General features: G+C 38.7%; 1 protein-coding gene across 1 annotated transcript in view; it reads left to right on the top strand.

Moving 5' to 3' along the window:
• The window catches only part of slc1a7b (solute carrier family 1 member 7b), a 53344-nt gene extending 35542 nt beyond the window's left edge, over positions 1-17802 (top strand). Inside the window, exons 4-11 of the mRNA XM_023281682.3 lie at positions 2716-2758; positions 2869-3100; positions 3207-3306; positions 5275-5508; positions 6425-6619; positions 12888-13022; positions 13118-13217; positions 13533-17802. Of these exons, the coding sequence (XP_023137450.1) occupies positions 2716-2758; positions 2869-3100; positions 3207-3306; positions 5275-5508; positions 6425-6619; positions 12888-13022; positions 13118-13217; positions 13533-13793 (1300 nt within the window). The 3' untranslated portion in view covers positions 13794-17802. The remainder of the gene's footprint in view (positions 1-2715; positions 2759-2868; positions 3101-3206; positions 3307-5274; positions 5509-6424; positions 6620-12887; positions 13023-13117; positions 13218-13532) is intronic.
• The last annotated feature ends 1568 nt before the right edge of the window (positions 17803-19370 follow it).

The following is a 19370-nucleotide window of genomic DNA, read 5'->3' as shown; positions in this document are numbered from 1 at the left end:
GACACGAGTCATCATATGATCAAATCCGGCCACTTTTGTACATACATATGTCCTGCTGGTGAATGATGCAGTGGTAATATAGGAATGTTGGGAAGTCTGGATCACCTCTGCATCGTACAATGAAGCCTGCATGCCGACCCGTCATGGAGGAGCCCCGTCTATCGTCACTGAAACAAGCCTTTCTAATGGTACATTTTTCTCCAAGAAGAAACTTTTCGTCGCGTAGCAGATGCCAAAGCTGCCTTTAAGTCCAGGGCTTTTCCTGTCCGTAATGCGCATACAGTCTATGTGCGCTAGCAGGTGGCTAGTTAGCATGGAAGCTTTGTAGCGGCTAAGTAGCGTCTCTCCACATTGTGCCGCTTTGCCGACGCAACAGTCTCCCCGCAAATAGGACACATACATTTATCTTTCACTGTCGTAAAAAAGAACTCTTCCTCCCAGTCATCGTGAAAATAGTGTTTTCTCTTTCATTTCTCTGTCATGTTTTGGGGGTAAAAACCACATCAGCTTCCATAAGCGTCTGCTTCCGGACGCTTCAGCAGTGACGTGTGGTTTGACATGCGCAGTGAACTTTGACTCGGACAAGGTCAAAGTTCATTTACACCGAAGACGTTTTTGTTTTAAAAAAAATTATAATAAATATTGTAATTTAAAATCTGCATTGATGTAAGTATTTTTGATTTAAAAAGAACAGCAACTATAATTTTTTATAAGGAATTTCATGGTGACTAGTGTTATTTTTAGGACGTGTTGCAGGCAACTCACGTGGTCTCTGCAGGCAACCAGGCGCCCGCTGGCACCGAGTTGGCCACCCCTACTCGATGAGCAGTTACTTTTTTAGTTTGTAATCTGTGCAGTAGAGAGTAGTGATAAACTGGCCTCTAATGTCAAACCTGATCTGACCTATCAAACTGGTTGCATCCAGTCTCTCTCCACACAGCATGGTATCTGTTGAAAAGCGTGCACAAGTTTGTGTTTAAAATGACATTTTGGAAAGCAACCCCATAATTGCATGGGATTAAAGTTTAGGTTGGCCAAAGACCGTCATGTGGATAAGGTTAGGGTGAGGTTTTGGGCACAGTAAAATAAACCAAATTTCACTGAAAATGCAACAACGGATTATTCCAAATCACTATGGACATGATGTGAACTTATGCTCCCATTTCTGTATTGCACAACTTTAGCAGCTGCAGTGAAGCGAACCAGCAAGGAGTAAATTGTTTTAAGCATGAATTTGTTTGTTTAGACGGGAAAGTACACGTCAGTGGAGCGTATCAGAGGAGGGGAGTTTTCACACTGCTGCCAGAATATAATAGACTTGTTTTTATTGTTTGTTTTAGCATAAACGTGAATAACTGCCTCCTGCCACCTCCTTTTTTGGATATGCTTTCACTGTTCTATTGCAGCCTTCTGCTCTGCATATGTTTACTTGTGCAAATCACTGAAATGTTTTCATTGGAACCTGCTAACTATGACTCACTTTATAAAACGTGAATCTCTAAAACAGATGACTTCTCAGCATCTGATAGAAGATAAATATGGGAGACAAATCCCAGCATACAGATATAAACACAGTAAACTGACAGGAAGTCAACTGAGGTTGAAATGTTTTTACCAAGAGAAGCATATAAACAAATTATCTTCTTTTCTGTCTTAGAGAAAAAGTTTAAAACCTGTTTTTTCTATTGTCCTAGTTTTCAAAGGGTTAAATTTAGCCAATTGTGCACAACAAGTTTTTGAACTATTCAATAGGTGACAGATTCTTGAACACTGAGTTAATCCACACTCATAGTTTGGTGTGACTCTAAAGGAAAATATTCAGATAGTGTGACCAGACAACTGTGTGACCAGTGACTATAAAAGGCCAACTTAATGTGCAGCTTTATTCAAATGAGACAGTCCCACAGATGGCAAGAGAAAGACCAGAACAGGATTTTGGCGTGGATGCTGGCATGTCATCCAGGTCCATTACCAGGCAATTTCCACAACTTCGTCATTTGTAGCATAAAAAACAGTTTACGACAGCATAGTACAGCAAACTATCTCTCACATGACTACAGACCATGTGTCACCACCAGAGATCAGGATCGGATACATCCAAGTTGACCATCTGCAAAATGGTTTGCAATAAGCTACAGAGACTGCTGGTGAAATTGTGAGAGAATGTCTGCTCGAAGGGTGAGGAATCATCTGATGGAAGCTGGTTTGAGATCGGGTCGGCAGCACCAAGGCTTTGATCTATTGACAGAGCAGCATCCTAATTGGTTCCAGTAGGCCACCGCTCAAGTTCGTCAGACACTAGCTAAGATGGAAGCCGGTCCTTTTTAATCCAAGAATCTTGTTTTCAGTTGTACAGGACAGATGGAACATGCTGCTTTCAGTATTATCGAGAGAAACTCTACACGGATATCAACGTTGTTCAGAGAGCAGCACAGGACACATAACATAACATTTTCTCAATGGCAATGCCCAATGATATCGAGATAAAATCGTCCTACTTTCCATCTGCCCATTATGATTTCCAGTGTAGTCATACTTGGTTGTTTAAAGATGTCCATTCTTTGGTAGAGATGCCAAATGTTGAGAAAAAAATACTTTTCCCCGATGTTAAAAGAATGCTAGAATTTAAGAAAACATTATCTGCTATCTATCTATCTGCAGCCTTTTAAAGGCGAACAGACTGTGTGTTAATAAGTGTGTATGTTTGCCTTGCAGCAACATGTTCCCATCCAATCTGGTGCAGGCCACATTTCAGCAGGTGAGACGTTTGATATCACAAACTGTACTTAAAATGACAAAGGGTTTATTTAGTTACAGAATTTAAATGATAGGTCTCATTGTGCTTCTCTTTCTATTCACTGGAAACAGTATCGAACGAACAGCGAGTACATTGTAAAACCCAAGCCAACGGTGAGTCAGGCCCGATCAGAGTCCACCACACGGAGAGCGCTCATTTACGGCATCCAGGACGATAATGGAACAGATATCCAGAACTTTGCTCTTGACCTGACGCCACCTCCAGATGTGTTCATTCGAACTCGAGAAGGAACAAGTGATGGAATGAACGTCCTTGGGATTGTTATTTTCTCAGCCACTATGGGTACAAATAGGCTTTATTACGCTTCGTATCAGCACCGTTTGACCTCAAATGTTGAATTTAATAATAAACTCAATCATGTTGAAGTTTAAGCTATTTGTTTTCACAGGTATTATGTTGGGAAGGATGGGGCCAAATGGCAGCGCCTTGGTGAATTTCTGCCAGAGTCTGAATGAGGCTGTCCTAAGAATTGTTGCCATTGTTATATGGTAATAATTTTTTTCATACTTTCTTACTTGAGGATACTGTAGAGGATTATAAATATATACGCAACTCGCTGCCACAATGTCATTACTGATTATACATAAAATTACTTAAGAATTCATTAACTTTTACGCAGTTTGCAAAAAATAACATTAAATGAATGCAGTTTAAAGTTAGAATCATCATTGCATTTCAAAAACTTTTTACTACATACCACTCTTTGAGACATCTTTTGAGTTTGGCTAACCAACATAATGCATGTAACTACGGAGAGAAATGTCTAATAACACAAATGTAACTAACCTAGACTACATTTAATTTGCTATACAGGCAGTGGGAGATTACATCTGTGTTCCAGAGCACTGACGCCCCCTTCAAACATGAATTTTAGCATAAAAAAAGTTTAGTTAGTTTACATACATTGCTGCTGTTGGTCTGCAGCGCACACCTCTCAGTGGATATTAGAAAATTAGAAAATGCAAATTGCACCCCTAATAAAGTTAGTAGTGGGATGGCATTTTCTCCATTTTTCCATAGTGGATGTACTGATGTGTCCTCAAGCTCACATTCCATAGCATCTAGACAATTTGGTAAGCTGTCTCATGGATGTAAGTTGGATACTTCCAAGTCAGTTTACTCAGACACCTTTCTACGCACGACGGACTATTTGACTCAACCTAGCTTGTATTTTAATGTGAAATATTCCCATGTTAGTGTTTTTGAAATGTAGCCTGCTGCACATATTAAGCACAGAAGCCTCATCATTCTGGATACAAGAGATGTTAACATGTTAGAAAACTCTTAACGTACATGTAGATATACATATATATACATATCTGAGTCTGCAGACACAAGTTGTGTTCCCAGCACACAGAAAAACAGAAGAGGTTTTTAAAAATGCTTTTTAAAAAAAAAAAAAAAAAAAAAAAGTCTTATTTACCCACTCACTAACTCCATCACTATTTCAGCTCTTGTTCTCTTGTTCTCCTATGTTGTGGGCATATACACTATGTTCTTTCCACTATTAAATTCCAGCAATTTGCTGTTACACCCTGCCCTTACATGCTTCAATTTGCCATGTTTCCGTAATGTTTTTGAGGGAGCTGTTCGCCTTTTTTGATAGAGACAGTGAAAGACAGACAGAAAAGGTGAAAGCAGACAGAAAGAGACATGAAGCAAATAAGCATGAGATGGAACTGAACCGCGGTTAATGCAACAGCCAGCGCTGTTAGGTCACCCATAATGTGTTTTACTCCCATTATTAAGTATCACATTCAAAAAAGTTAATGGAAATGTCAAAATACAAAAAAAAAAGCATTCCGCATTTTGCAAAAAATAGTTTTTATGGTCACGTTAGGTTTTTGGTAACTATTTTGTAAAGGAGTGAATGAGCTTCAGAGGAGATGGAAACACCTTTTCTGAATAAATTCTGACAGTAAAAATCTTACTTACATGACTGATCAGTTGTTTTTGCTTCTGCTGTTGTCTTGATCTTAGCATGAATTATGGCCTGTATCAGCTGATATTAGAAAATAATTACTACTTTCCCGACTGAAAACAGTTCCTGACAACTTATCTACATTTTTTTTCCTCTACTATTTCTGCTCTGTTTAGTAGTCGTGTGTAACACAGCCTGTGCTGCCAACCTCTGACAATACTACACATCTTTTTTTGTCCTACACTTAATATGTTTCATTTAAATTCTCCTGACAGTTAGATACAATGTTTTACTATTATTAATATCAGATAACTGTGGAGTAGGTCATATGTAATAGCAAAGTTTTACTTCTAAGACACTGCATCAGCACAGAATTTAATGAATATTTCAGGAATAAATTGCTGTACTTTGAAAAGGTAGAGTCTGTAAAGGTCCGCTGTGAATCCTTTGTAGCTGTAGTGTGCGCATCTCACAGTGAATTTATTTGACAGCCACCTTGGCTGACTCTGAGCTCTGACTGTCCTCATCCTGCCAGGTACTTTCCATTCGGCATTGTTTTCCTGGTGGCTGGTAAGATTCTGGAGATGAGCGACCCGTCTGCCATGGGGAAGAAGCTCGGTTTCTACGCCGTCACCGTGGTGTTTGGTCTGGTGTTGCATGGCTTGTTCATACTGCCTGCCATGTACTTCTTCATCACCAAAAAGAGCCCCATCGTTTACATACGGGGAATCCTGCAAGCCCTCCTCATCGCCCTGGCAACCTCCTCCAGGTAAAGAAAGTTACTATAGACTGAACTGTTAATATTTTGTTTACATTCTAGTGTTATAAAGACAAAAGATCAATGGGTTCCTCATTTGTGGATCACAGTTAGGCATCCCTGAGTCTTACCCACATATTCTGTTGTCTCCTTTTACTGGAATATTACCATGAAAAGCCTTAAAGGGATGTTAGGAGATCAGAAAGCATCTGTTGTGTGTGGGAAGAGATGGGAATGTAAAGGAAGGTTTGTTTAGACAGGCACCTCTTCCACTCGGTGTACATGTGTGCAAGCAGATAGATAGCATAGTATTTTATGAATAGACTGTACTTTGAATGGAAATGCCCATGTCAGTGTTTTTGCATGCTCTCAGCCCCGCTACATTAGCAGACGTTGTGTTTACTGTTGTAGATTTGTGACTGGTTTCATTTTGAGCCCACATGGAAATGAATGAAAACAAGTAGTTGCCTGGAAGGAGGGACAGCGCTAAACTGAAAACACAGCAGTGTGCTTTGGAAAATGCTCCTCGGCAATGCATAAACGGATTAAAACACACAAAAACACTGGCATGGCCCATTAAAATTTACATTTTGTTCATGTGAAATCAATCCCTGTTCTTGTAACTGTAAAAGACAGATTGTGATGTAACATCGCTGCCAATCACTGTCTTTCAATGTGAAATTTAATGGCTGCTGCAGTGATTCTCTATCAATAATGCATGTGTTTGCTCAGATCAGTGAAAAACATCTACTGCATGCTGAATATCTTGTAAAACATTATTACCATTTATGCTTGTTCAGCAGTTTCATTCACTAAAACAAATCATAAACAGATTCCACTTGTTTACATGCATGCCGGGGAGAAATTAGGAGATGGTTATGTAACTGCTGTTCTATCCGATGACTCTGCCTTGTTCTGTCTTCCTCAGCTCTGCCACTTTGCCTATAACTTTCAAGTGCCTTTTGGAGAACAACCACATCGACCGCCGCATCATCCGTTTCGTGTTACCAGTGGGCGCCACCATCAACATGGACGGCACCGCTCTCTATGAGGCTGTGGCGGCAATTTTCATCGCACAAGTTAATAATTATGAACTGGATTTTGGCCAGATCATCACCATCAGGTCAGAGGGCCGTGCTGTTTGCCATCTGTGCTTTATAAGCTCTTTAACATGGTTAAGATGTCATCAGGATTTTAAAACAATGATATCAACAATGAGGAATCTTTTACACTGAATAGCACCAACACATTACGAGATAATTAAGGCATCATGGTGGATCTGATATTGCTTAGTTTTAAGCTATTTTGATAGTTAAATGAGCATCTATGAAATATATTTCGTTATATTTTTAAAATTTCACAGTATCAGAGCTTTAATCAGGTGCAGCAGAGGGAAAAGTTACTAAGAAGGTCCTGAGATTCATGAAGAAATCCAATCCAACAAAAGCCTCATAAATTGGAATCTTTTTTTAAACCCTCTAACCCCAAGCAGTTTTCTGGTCTCACTACATTTTCACTCACTATGGGCTAATTTTTTCCACTGCAATAGAAAGTTATGCTGTCATAAACCATTAAAAGAAAGAATTTTGACACAATTTCTTTGATTATTTATCTTACAAAAACTGAAAAAACTGCAATCAGCACGTAACACATTAGAGCCCACAGGCATTAATACATTTTTAATTTGTTTCCATACTTGTCTCCTATCTGCTCTGTATAAACACAGCCTGCAGTTCAGCCAAAAACTCCCAGAAAGTTTGTCACATGGCTGTTGATTGCAGCTGAGTCCTTAATGGGTTCCATCTTTCAAAGAGCTTTTATAGTTTTTTACAGAATAGAAAAGAATTGAATAGTTTTATAGAAATACCCCAATGTTAAACTGAATGTATTTACCAAAAGAACAGATAATCACAGATAAATTCTCTGTTTTTAAAGTTTCTTACTCTGATAAATGGTGTAATTTTTTCTGATTTTAATGTTTTTTATTTTATTTTTTGAAATTATGGTTTACTAAAATTGTTAACCCAATACTGAAATCATTGCATATGAGAAGACATTAATGTGTTACTTAAAGCACTGCTAGAAATGATTTTTGTCACTGTAGTGGAGTTAAAAAACATTTCAGACCAAACCAAGGACTGAATCTGGTAGTGGACAAAGGCATTAAGTACAGGTTGTATTTATTATTGATTATTAGTCATAACATGGATTAGAAAGAAAAACTTGTTAATGTTTTAGCACTTCAAGGAAGAGTCCAACAACACTACTCTAGTACAATAAATCTCCAATCAGGCTCTGATGGAGTCTGCTATAGGCATAAATACTAATGAAGAATAATTTGTTTCTGACACTTTTCAAGAGCATATAAAAAGCTTTTATGAAAACATAACATTTGGAAATCATTTCCGAAATACTGTGTTGGCCTGGATATAAGACGACCATGATGACGTTATACTCATCATTAAAGCCATTTCTAGAAGTGAAACATGAAAATAGCATAAAACAAACATCGCTTACAGAAATAGCAGACAATGGATAGATCAGAACTGTAGCCAGTCATTCTTCCTTTCCAGCAAGAGTAAAAAATGAGCAGTTTGGTTGCATTTGAGGCGAGCTGTTTGAATGACTGCGTTCAAAATCACATACTTTTTCTTTCTACTTTACGTGTGCACTACAGCTTCCTTACAAAGGATATACTGTTCCATACAGTATGTATGGTATGTTGGCATACAACTTTGTCATAATATTGGACCTCTCTCATATATCCACCATTGTCTGTGCGCTCGGAGCAGCTCAAGTTGATTTATACTCGTGTGAGACACTGTGATGTAACTGTGCAGATGACTGTGGGTCAGAATGGTCAGAAAAGCATGCTGGCTTGCATGCTTCGACGTACTAAGACTTTTTCTGGCATAGTTTATGCCATGGTAGTACGGATACTGGAATGTGTCCAATGTGTACAGGGCTAAGTCTCTCCTTCTATGCAGCTGAACGCCGACAGTGTAATCAGCAACAAGGAAAACCCAGCTAAACAATATCTGAATGATAGTAAAAGGTGCTGCTGTCATCAAAATGTTTTACTTTGTTATCCAGTGTCACAAGGGTGAGTATAAACAGTTGGTACAGTTCGGCCATTTAGAACCACTTTTGAGAGGTTCAGGAACACCAGTGACATCACAAACTAAAAAGTCCCGAGTTCCCATATAGCTAGGCTTGAAGGTCATTAAACACGTCGTTGTAACTGTTGTTTAATTATGAGTTACAATATTAAAGATGAGAACAAAAACTATTTCTTGAGCCACGTGTAAATGGATGCGTATTTGACTGTGTTTTATCAACACATTAAAGAAGCACATATCCAGAAAATACAAGATGTTACTTTCAAATGAAGCCTCTCACTTGCATTTTAGCCTCACACTTCTTCAGTTATAAACTTTTCCATTTGGTTCAGCTGAATAAGCGAAAATTCCATAAAGAGTTGATGTTAGACCTCAAATAAAAGACCACTTTTCCAAACCCCATTTCCAGAAAAACTATGGTCTCATATTCAGTCTGCTCTGTTATGTAATGAGACCTTTTGATACTGTGTTCTTATTGACTGGAATATTGCTGCTGACACACACTGCTTTCCTCAGCATTTGTCAACCTCGGCTATATTTGCCACTGTGTGTTTTTCTATATAATGCCATATAGTAACTGTAGATTGAAAATATCCGCTAATCTCTCTCTGCAAAGAGCCATGTGGCCTCGATAATGCACCGTATCCCAGTCACGCCACCGTTGGATCTCTAACCCCAACCCCCAGCTCACCCTCTCTCTGTGATGAGTGCTGGATCATCCCATCCTCAACCTCTGGATCTGCACCAGAGATCAGATGGACCAACAGGCAGTTTGCTCATTTCACATCACACAGGATGCTTCTCAGTATGAAGCTGGACAGTTGCCATGGAGACATCACTAGTTTATTCGATTGTGAGCATCAGCAAGCCTCACCTTTAGATTCCATCTCAAGAACAAATTAAAGCAAGAACATACTTTGTTAATTCAATCTGAAGTGTGCCTGTTCAACACAACATGACCAGTATTTGAAGCAGGAGTTCATCGAAACCACCCACAGGGAAAGTCGGGCAGCTCAATAAAGTCAGCGAGAACATCGAGAATAAAGCATGTTTAAATTACATTTGAGATTCATTAAGAATCCATCACACCTGATGCACTGCCAGAGGCCAATATGTGGATCCATTTTAATTACTTCCCACTTACAGCCACTATGTTTATTAACATCTTTCACATTATTCTGATGATATGAGAAGTTTTAGTTTGTAGACAAATCAAGCAGTCCTCATTAAAATGGTGGGTGCTTCTCATTTACCACCTTTGAACTTTTCCATTGCACATGATCAATTTAATTAGGCTTTTTTTTTGGCAAGAATTTTCAAAAGCGGCACTTTCATGTAAAGCAAAAACAGATTTCTACAAAGTAATGGCAATTATTTATGAATATAAAACATACAAAATAAGTGATTGTATGAGTGTTCACCCCCTTCAAATCAGTGTTTAGCAGATGTACCTTTGGCTGTAATTTAAGCGTTGAGCATGTGTGGATTTATGTGAATCAGCCTTGCACATCTGGACACTGCGATTTTAGTGAGTGAGCAGTGCTTTTCAAGTCCTGCCACAAATTCTCATTTGAGATTGAGATCTGGGCTCTGACTGGGCTACTCCTGAACATGGCCTCTTGCTGTCTTTAAACCATTTCTGTGTGGCTTTGGCTGTAAGATCTGTTACATTATCTTGCTGGAAAACAAATCATCTGCCAAAGTCGCAGTTCTCTTGCAGATTGCATCAGGTTGTCCTCCAGGATTTACAAGCCTTCTAGCCCTGTGATGATGTGCGCTTTTAGCTGTCTACAAAAAAAAAAAAAAAATGTCTAGTTTGATATCCAAAAAGCAAATTTTTGGTCTCATCAGAACAAGAGAATCTTCTTCCAATTGACTCAAGTGTCACATGTCTTCTGGTGAACTCTAGTGGAGATTTAATAAGAGCTTTTTTCATCAGTGGCTTTCTCTTTGCCACTTTCTCCCATAAAGCTTTCAATAGCGAAGAGCCTGGGTAACAGTTGGTGTATGCGCAGCCTCTTCCATCTTGAAGCTTGTAGCTCCTTCAGAGGAGTCATATAGGTCTTGGTGATCTCACTCACTAGTCTCTTTCGGGTCTTTGAGGACGGTCTGCTCCAGGCAGACTGACGCATGTGCCACGTTCCTTCCATTTCTTAATAATGGATTTATCTGTACTCCAAGAGATATTCAGGGACTTGGACATTTTCTTGTATCCGTCCCATGACTTAAGCCTTTTGCTTGGAGTGCTTAGAGTGTTCTTTTGTCTTTGCGTTGTGGTTATAGCCAGGAGTACTGATTCACCAGTGACTGGACCTTCCAGATGGAGGTGTTTTTATACTAGTCAAATGAGACATTCACTGAGATCAGATGATCTTGACCATGATTCAATGTTCAGAAGATATAAGAAGAGAAAACTTTTTTTATAGGCACAACTACCTAATTTAATGTCACTTCACTAATTAGTCTGCCTTAATATGGATTTCTCAGTTTCTTTTCATAGATCTAGAACAGATGAGGGAACAAATTTTATAGGGCCTGGTTATTCTCCTTTGCAGATGCACACAGTAGCACAACTGCCTACTTTCTATTCTGCTTGGAGGACCCCTTCAGTACATGCACAGAAAATCGACCCCTAGGTATTTCACACAAGCCCATTACAAATAAAGAAAAAATGGGCCATCCTAGTGCACTTACACTGAAGCAGTGAGTAGCATTTTTATAGATATGGTTTGGTTATTCAAGTATCTTTCAGGTACTCCCAGAATCAAATTACTGAACAGCTGCAATGTTTTTCAGACTTTTTATTGTTTTGGTTTGAATACAGATGTATTGATAGCCCATACTGTACACACATTAGGTTTTCTAATTATATATTTGATGTCTACTTGAATATGTTTACCTGCATTAATGCTGGTTAGGTACGATACTGTAGAGCCTTGATTATAGCAATCTGCCTACAGCAGAAGTGGCTCTTGCAAGGACATAATGGTGGACTGAAAAGAAGCTGCTTTTTGTTTCAGAGCGTGTCTATCTGCTAGTATGGCCTAATGCTAATGAGTTATAGATCTTGTAAAGGCACTAAACACACTGAAGGGAAAGGAAAAACACAAAAAGCAAAATATGGGCTCTTCAAAAGAGCTGGACTCAGTCTTGCTGCAGAAAAAAATCTCTTGCAGCCTCAAACATTATTCTCCCCAAAGTCCACCTTTAAATAATGGACATCTGTAAAACTACGTAGCAAACAGATTTTTGCTCTATTACGATTTCTCATAATTTATTAAAATTAAATGCTCAATCATTTTTTCACTCTAGAGACATAGATTTTATTTTCATGATGCCATCATAATTTGAAGTCTATGGGTTCAGCAAGAACACGTGTGTGTGGTAAGTGAGGGAACCACAAATGCACATGTGCAGTGGGCCACACAATACCGAAGCATACACTGAAATTACAAACTTGAAAAAATTATACCCCAGGTGAGTAATAATTAATCAAGTGAGCTGATAATACATCCACAGCTTGTATCCAACATTCAGATATGTCTTAGGGCTACAAAACCTACTTGAAATGCTGTTTAGGTAAAAATGTATTATTTAATATGTATATATATGTTTTTTTATACAGTTACTACTGGCATGCAAACTCAGCATCGGTCCAAAATAAATAATATATAATAATTCATTATAAAAAAATGCATTCATTTATATTGCTTCCAAGGTTACCACCTTAATTATTAATTAGTTAAAATTATAGTGATTTTTAAATATTTTTTAAAATAACTTCTTGCATCTTGGTTCACATCAAGGAGACTAAAAGATTCTTTCAACTTTAGTTAAAAGTTTGCACTACTGCTATTTTCTTCTTCTTTTTCATTAATTCTATTTGTCTGTTGGTGTCATTTCCCCTTGGTTACATGTGGTCATGTGAGGTTGGTTCTTTTGGGGTGAAATGCTGTCTGCCATAGAATTGTTTTATGACACTACCAAAGTCTGACATTTTAAGATCTTACGTAGGGGATTTAAGCATAGGAAAGTACTGCCTGCAGCATTAAAACTGAAGCACAGAACTGAGAGAAAAATGAAAGGCTGGAGTTCAGCAAGAACATGGGAGAGAACTGCAGAAGTGGTGGCTTCTGTGAGACTGAAACTGACTTGTTCTTGAGACAAAAGCCCAAAGTGGGGTTAAAATGATGCCACCACTGCATTGGTCAGGCTCATTTTTCTCTGCAGTTGTTATTAAATGATCAAATCTTGTATTTGTTTATCAACCAGCATCACAGCCACCGCAGCCAGCATCGGTGCAGCAGGTATACCACAGGCTGGACTGGTCACCATGGTAATAGTGCTAACTTCCGTAGGGTTGCCGACTGATGACATCACACTCATCATTGCAGTAGACTGGGCTTTGTAAGTGTTCTCAAAGATCCAAACTACTCATAGAAGAGCAGAAATTTAGCTTCATTCGTCTAAAATCCACCCTCAAATGTCCTCCTGTGCTACAGAGACAGGTTCCGCACCATGGTGAATGTAATGGGGGATGCTTTGGCCACAGGCATCATGGCACACATCTGCAGGAAGGACTTCATCAAAGAGGGAGATGGGGTGAGTTACAATTATGGATTCTGTCTCAGAAGTGTCGGCAAAACAAGATGTAAAAACTTAGCAATGATCAGACTGATCGATCACAGGCCCCAGTGTGTTGTCAATACTTCCTGAGGCTGAAAACCACATGCTGCTTGTTTCTTATAATGTCAGAGCTCTTTCTATACACTCCATAAGAGTAGACCTTTAGAAAAAGGAAGAAATGTTTACCAAACAATATGTAAGCACATATAGTCATGGGAGAGCAGCATAAAAATCTAAAGTACTGGCCCCTGAATCTTTTTTTAAATCTCTAAATATCTTGTCTGCCCATAGGTGCCTTTGATCTGTGAGACCAAAACGGCAATGAGCACCCCACCTCTGATGAACTGCCACAACAAGAACGGCAACTACCGGCCTCCTTCCTCAGGGGTCAAACATGAGCTCGTCCCTCCCGACGTGGCCCGACTCATGCAGCTGGAGGAAGGCGTTCGGCCACTTTCAGACAGAAAGAAGCCTCCGGTTCCTCCGAGGCACCTAAAGAAGAGCAAAGAACACTGCACCATTGACATGAATGGCCTTGAGACTAACGTATAGCCTCCTCATGGAGTTTGGTGGATCGTCTGTGTAGTTGTGATGATGACGGGGACAAAGGACACCCGTGCAATTTGGAGAAGCTCGTCTTCGTCTCTCAGCTTATTGCAGTCAGAACGTTTCCATGATGAAGCGTCCTGAAAACTACGAGGAGCATCTGAATTCAAAGCAGTTGATTAGCAGCAGCAAAACAAGACTGAACAGTGACAGTGGTTTCATGATTTCAATCGCAAAACTGACCCTTGTTCTGGACTTGCAGGATGATCTCACACTGAAGACTCTGAACATAGGTGCGAGCACTAGCTATCAATTAGCTGATTTTTATTTGATATCTACATTTTATATGATTTCTAAGTTTTTCTTGTCAGTGTGCAACATGTTACTAAGACAAGTGTTTATTATGTTTTATACTTCTGTACTGCAAGCAGCCACGTGTTTGTGTCGCAACAGACAAGACAGGATTGGATGAGCTGAGAGATCAGGAGGCAAAGTGAAATGCCCTAACTGTTTAATTTTGCCTTAACAACGCTGGTGGTGCTAGGCTAACGGTGATGATGGGAGAAGAAGCAGCGAAGCAAAAGATCGGAAACTTCTCTTTGCCCCGCGGTCACGTTTGACGTGGGCAAAACAGAGATTCGAATGGTTTCATTTATTTGAACAGTCACAGGAGCACTTGATTTAATTAAGCTTTCTGGTACATGAGCCTACAAACAACCACTGGCAGTTTACTTTAAGTGTTTGTTAGTTGACTCCACGTCAAACAGGAGATCTTAACTTTTCTACATCCATAAAACATGAGGTTACTTTCCAGCTTTTGCATTTCTACTGCATTTATTGATGTAATCTTATTCCATTGATGCACTGAAGTAATTTAGTTAAAGGATCGGTTCAGATCCTCCTCGTGTCTATGATGGATCTCAGTGACTCCAACCAATGGAGGATGATAATCGAGTTTAGTGAAAGCTGATTTTAGACTTATCAGTCTGATTTGGCTGGTTGTATTCTTTTATTTCTGAATTACTAACTGGTCAATGGCCATGTTTCTGTAACATAATTTTATGTGCATTTTCAAGTATTTAATTAGAAAAGGTTGATGGAAATAGGAAAATTGGAAAAACTTAAATTTTGTAGTCACTTGAGGTAGTTTGACTTTTTCATTAAAGAGGTAATGCTTCATAGAAGATGGAAACACCTTTTTGAACATGTTTTGACAAACCAAACATTTACCTTTACATGACTGATCAGTTGTTTCTGCATCTCTAGTTTTTTTCATGTCCAGAGAGCATGAAACACAGCTGATAATAGCTGACATGCAAGAGTAATTACAACTTGCCCCATTGAAAACAACTCCTGAATACCTCTCTACATTTTCATGTCACAGGAGGACAAGGCAACTGGTTTTACTTATTTCTTGTTCAAGTGTTTTTTAACAGTTGCAACCATGTGTAACACAACCTACACCACAACCTTCGGAAGACACAATACAGCTTGGTTTATATGCTTCAACACCGTTAATTGAAGCAGGCATGAATGACATTTGATGCAATTAAATTTTCCTCAGAACACAATATTTTATGTCTCTGGTGCATCAAACGCTGGCTGAGGGATTTTTTCAAACTGTTTGGTCAACTTCAAACTGACATATCAACTTACTCTGAAAATTCGTCATGCCGTTCGCACCACTCACCGAAAATTCTGCATATAATTGCACCAACTTGCGTCTTTTCTTTGACTTCATAAATAATAACCATAAATAACCACGTCTAACATTTGCTCCATCTGAACACACCTCTAAAGTTTTACCACGGTAGAAAGCGACAACTTAATGGCTGGTCTGAGCAGATCAGGAGTTTTTAACAGCATTTAAATATTGTTAAAAGACAGACGAACAAATCTGAACCTATCCTTCAAATATAAATGGTTACTCAACAGTACGTTCCCCTCTTGTCATATAAAGGTGCATTTTACCCTGTCAAATACTAGGTTTTGTATATTGCCATTTCACTGTGTTGTCACCACCTTGCAAAGCAACTGCCAGAGATTTCAGTGCACTTCTCAACACATAGTATTTGTCTCATGGGAAGAAAACACATTCTGAGATGTGTTTTATTCTTGTCTCAACCATATCTGTTTTTTTCTTTTTTTTTATTATATGTCACGTGCAGAAGCCACATATAGGAGGCAAATGAGAATTGATTAGTGACACTGTGTAGGAGAACCTGCAGAAACACTGCTCAATTAGAAAATGCACAGACTTCTGAAGCCTTTTCAAATAATTTATTGCTGTGTTCAATGGCTGCATACTGTATGTGAAAATACAATACTGATGTATATGAAACTGGCACTGTATTCATAGCAACATAGTGAGTGTTATAGGAGCATTTTCAATGTCAATATAAAAATAATGGATCTCTATTTAGAAAACAAGAGCAGACTGAAGGAGCAGCTTGGACTGAAGCTTCAGATATGTTGATGTTGCTTTTGTCTTTGGAATATTACATGTACAAGCACATAATGAAATAATTACAGAAAAGCACTGATGTACATGTTTATCCACGCACTAAAAGTACAGAGAATTAAGGGCCAAGGTTGCATTTTTTATGTTTTTAAGTTTTGACCACAGACTGTATAAAAAGATGGATGTATCCACGGTAATGTCACACATTAGTTTGTGAACTATAGTTTTAAAGATTTTGTTATCATGTTGGTTTTTTAAAATACTGTACAGCTCCACCCTAACACATACCCAGCTTTATATTTTAATTAACTCGAAATGCAACCATAAACAATGCTGTATTGAAGGTGACTTGAAGCTAGTAAATGAGAAAATAAATCTTTAACTGATAACAAATCAGTTGAGAAATAGGGTCAAAAGACATGTTTCCATATGTCTGTTAAGTAAAATTTAAAATGAACTTTTGAAAAATTGTTAAAAAAAATGCTCATTGGGCTTGTTTCTATTATCAGCTTTGGAGCGATTAAACTAGGCTGCATACTGTGGTCAAAAGGTGGCGCTATATATGTCACACAAGGCTGTCATAAACCGAATAGAAGAAGTTGCCAAAACTAGCTGTTTACCAACCACTAAAAAACCCTGAAGAAGAAAAAAACAACCAAAATAATCTTTGGCCATCTGCCAGAGAAAAATGGAGAGAAGGCTTCAGGAATAGTTTTAAATGGAGGAATTTGTAGACATTGTTTCATATTAGCTGATATCGGCCATGTTTCATGCTGTCCAACGATCAACACAATGAATGTCGTGATAAGAGCTGATCAGTTAAGTGAGTTAAATGTTTGCTATGCCAGAGTGTATTCAAAAAAGGTGTGTACATGCCCAATCAAGTGCATAAAAGATTTTTAAAAAAAAGCACCTTAAATAAGTAAAACTTTTTGCAAAATTGAGGGAATTTGTAATGTGTAAAAAATATAATTAAAACGTGGCTACTTTCTTGTAGACGTCAGTACGATCAGATTTCCTTTTGCAAACAAAGGAGTCACCCCCTGCTGACCATCAGAAACAATGCAGATTTAAGGCACTTGTGCGTTGGCTTCACTTTCCAGACTCGGAGGCTACATCCATCTTTTACATACAATCTGTGGTTTGGATTGGTTTTATTCTGGTGAAGTAGCAAGTCTAAGACGTCCAATCAAAATGATGCATGTATTGGCAAATGTTTTATAAGGAAGGAAGGAAGGAAACACATTCAAAACATTATTTAGGTTTCAAAGATGTGCTTTGGTTACTAAAATGGAACACGAACAAAATGTTTGACTGATTGAAAACTCCACAGGACACCTTTCATTTGTATTCTACAAGGGATAAGCAGACTTCACCAGTAACAGTAAAAACACAATTCCAGAATACAATTTCAGTTTCTATATTTACTAAAAGGCCCAGATTATGCTTGCTATAATGAGGACTTCAGGGATTGGATCTTGAAAGCTTTTCCAAGGTTTTGCTTTTTGTTATTCTTTTTTAAATATAATTGCCTTCACCAAGGAATTCATGTTTTCAATAGCATTTGTTGTTTTTTCTTTCTGAAGCAAAAAATACTGAGTCGATTTTCATGATTCTTGGGGGAGACGTGGAGCCTGGCAAAGGGAGAGCCCATGAAGTTTTGTATGGATCTGGATGATGAAGTTTGTCCAGAAATTTTTAGGATTTCCTCCCAACTGTCACCAAGTCCTTGCTGAAACAGAATCTCTGGATTCATTTGGTTGTCCATGTATAACCATTAAATTATTCAGTTTGATAAATTATATAATATTGTCGGTTGTCAGTTATTGACTTTAATAATTTAATTAGTCAGGTAAATTTATGTAATATATAATATTGTAGTCTCTTAACCTTAATGTTTAAAGTGGTTGGATAAATTTGAAATGTTATTGTAATTGTATGTAATCTTATTACGCGGTGGAGTTATGTGACTATTGCCGTACGTTTGTCCTTCTGTGAATCTGTCTGTGCACAACATTATTCAAAAACTGACAAACGGATTTGGATGAAATTTTCAGGGAAAGTTCAGAAATGACACAAGGACCACCTCATTATATTTTGGCAGTGATGCGGCTTATGGTCTGGATCCACGGATTTGTTAAAGATTTCTGTATCATTGCGAGATAGCGGCATGGAGTCGCTGTAACTATGACAACAAGTGAACACTACGTCATCTGCCTACTACAAATCCACCACTGCGGACTTATCAGGACTTCTTTGTCCGACATTAAACAAAGAGCGATTGATTAAATTGTGGGGGTGTTTCAGAGTCCTATCAATTCCGGCCGCCCGCTACATATTTAGGTCACGTGATTTGGTATCCAGGGGGCTGCACAGTGGCGTAGTGGTTAGCACTTTCGCCTTACAGCTAGAAGATCCCCAGTTCGTGTCTCAGCTTTCCCGGGATCTTTCTGCATGGAGTTTGCATGTTCTCCCTGTGCATGCGTGGGTTTTCTCTGGGTTCTCCGGCTTCCTCCCACAGTCCAAAAATATGCTGAGGTTAACTGATGATTCTAAATTGCCCGTAGGTGTGAATGTGAGAGTGCTTGTTTGTCTGTATGTGTTGCTCTGTGACGGACTGGCGACCTGTCCAGGGTGTCCCCTGGCTTCGCCCGAGTCAGCTGGGATAGGCTCCAGTCCCCTCGCAACCCTAATAAGGATTAAGCGGTGTATAGATAATGGATAGACAGATGGATTTGTATCTGTGCATAACACACTCCTGTGCTCAGCACAAGGTCATTTTGTTTGTGGGTACGTCTACATTAAATGGCCACATTCCTTGTTGCCGTGGATTCTGATCATCAACAACTAATAAACAAATGCTGCAATTCTACAATAATATGCTGCATTTCTGGCAATACCATATGGGGGAATGAACAGCCTTGGCGGAGTACTGCGCTCTCTGAGTGCTTTTCTTGTTTCTTTATTGGGATTCACTTTGCCTTGATGTCAGCTGTTTTAAATGTGCTATATAAATGATGAAGGCTTGATTTTGTGTGTTCTGTATAGAGGTCTGCACTCTCTATGTACCTTCTCAGTAGAAAATGCAATGTTCGAGATCATTGATGGTACTAGATTGGATC

The sequence above is a fragment of the Amphiprion ocellaris genome, chromosome 2, assembly GCF_022539595.1.
Source record: "Amphiprion ocellaris isolate individual 3 ecotype Okinawa chromosome 2, ASM2253959v1, whole genome shotgun sequence".
NCBI classification, from domain to species: domain Eukaryota; kingdom Metazoa; phylum Chordata; class Actinopteri; family Pomacentridae; genus Amphiprion; species Amphiprion ocellaris.
This window is presented reverse-complemented; position numbering and strand designations above follow the sequence as displayed.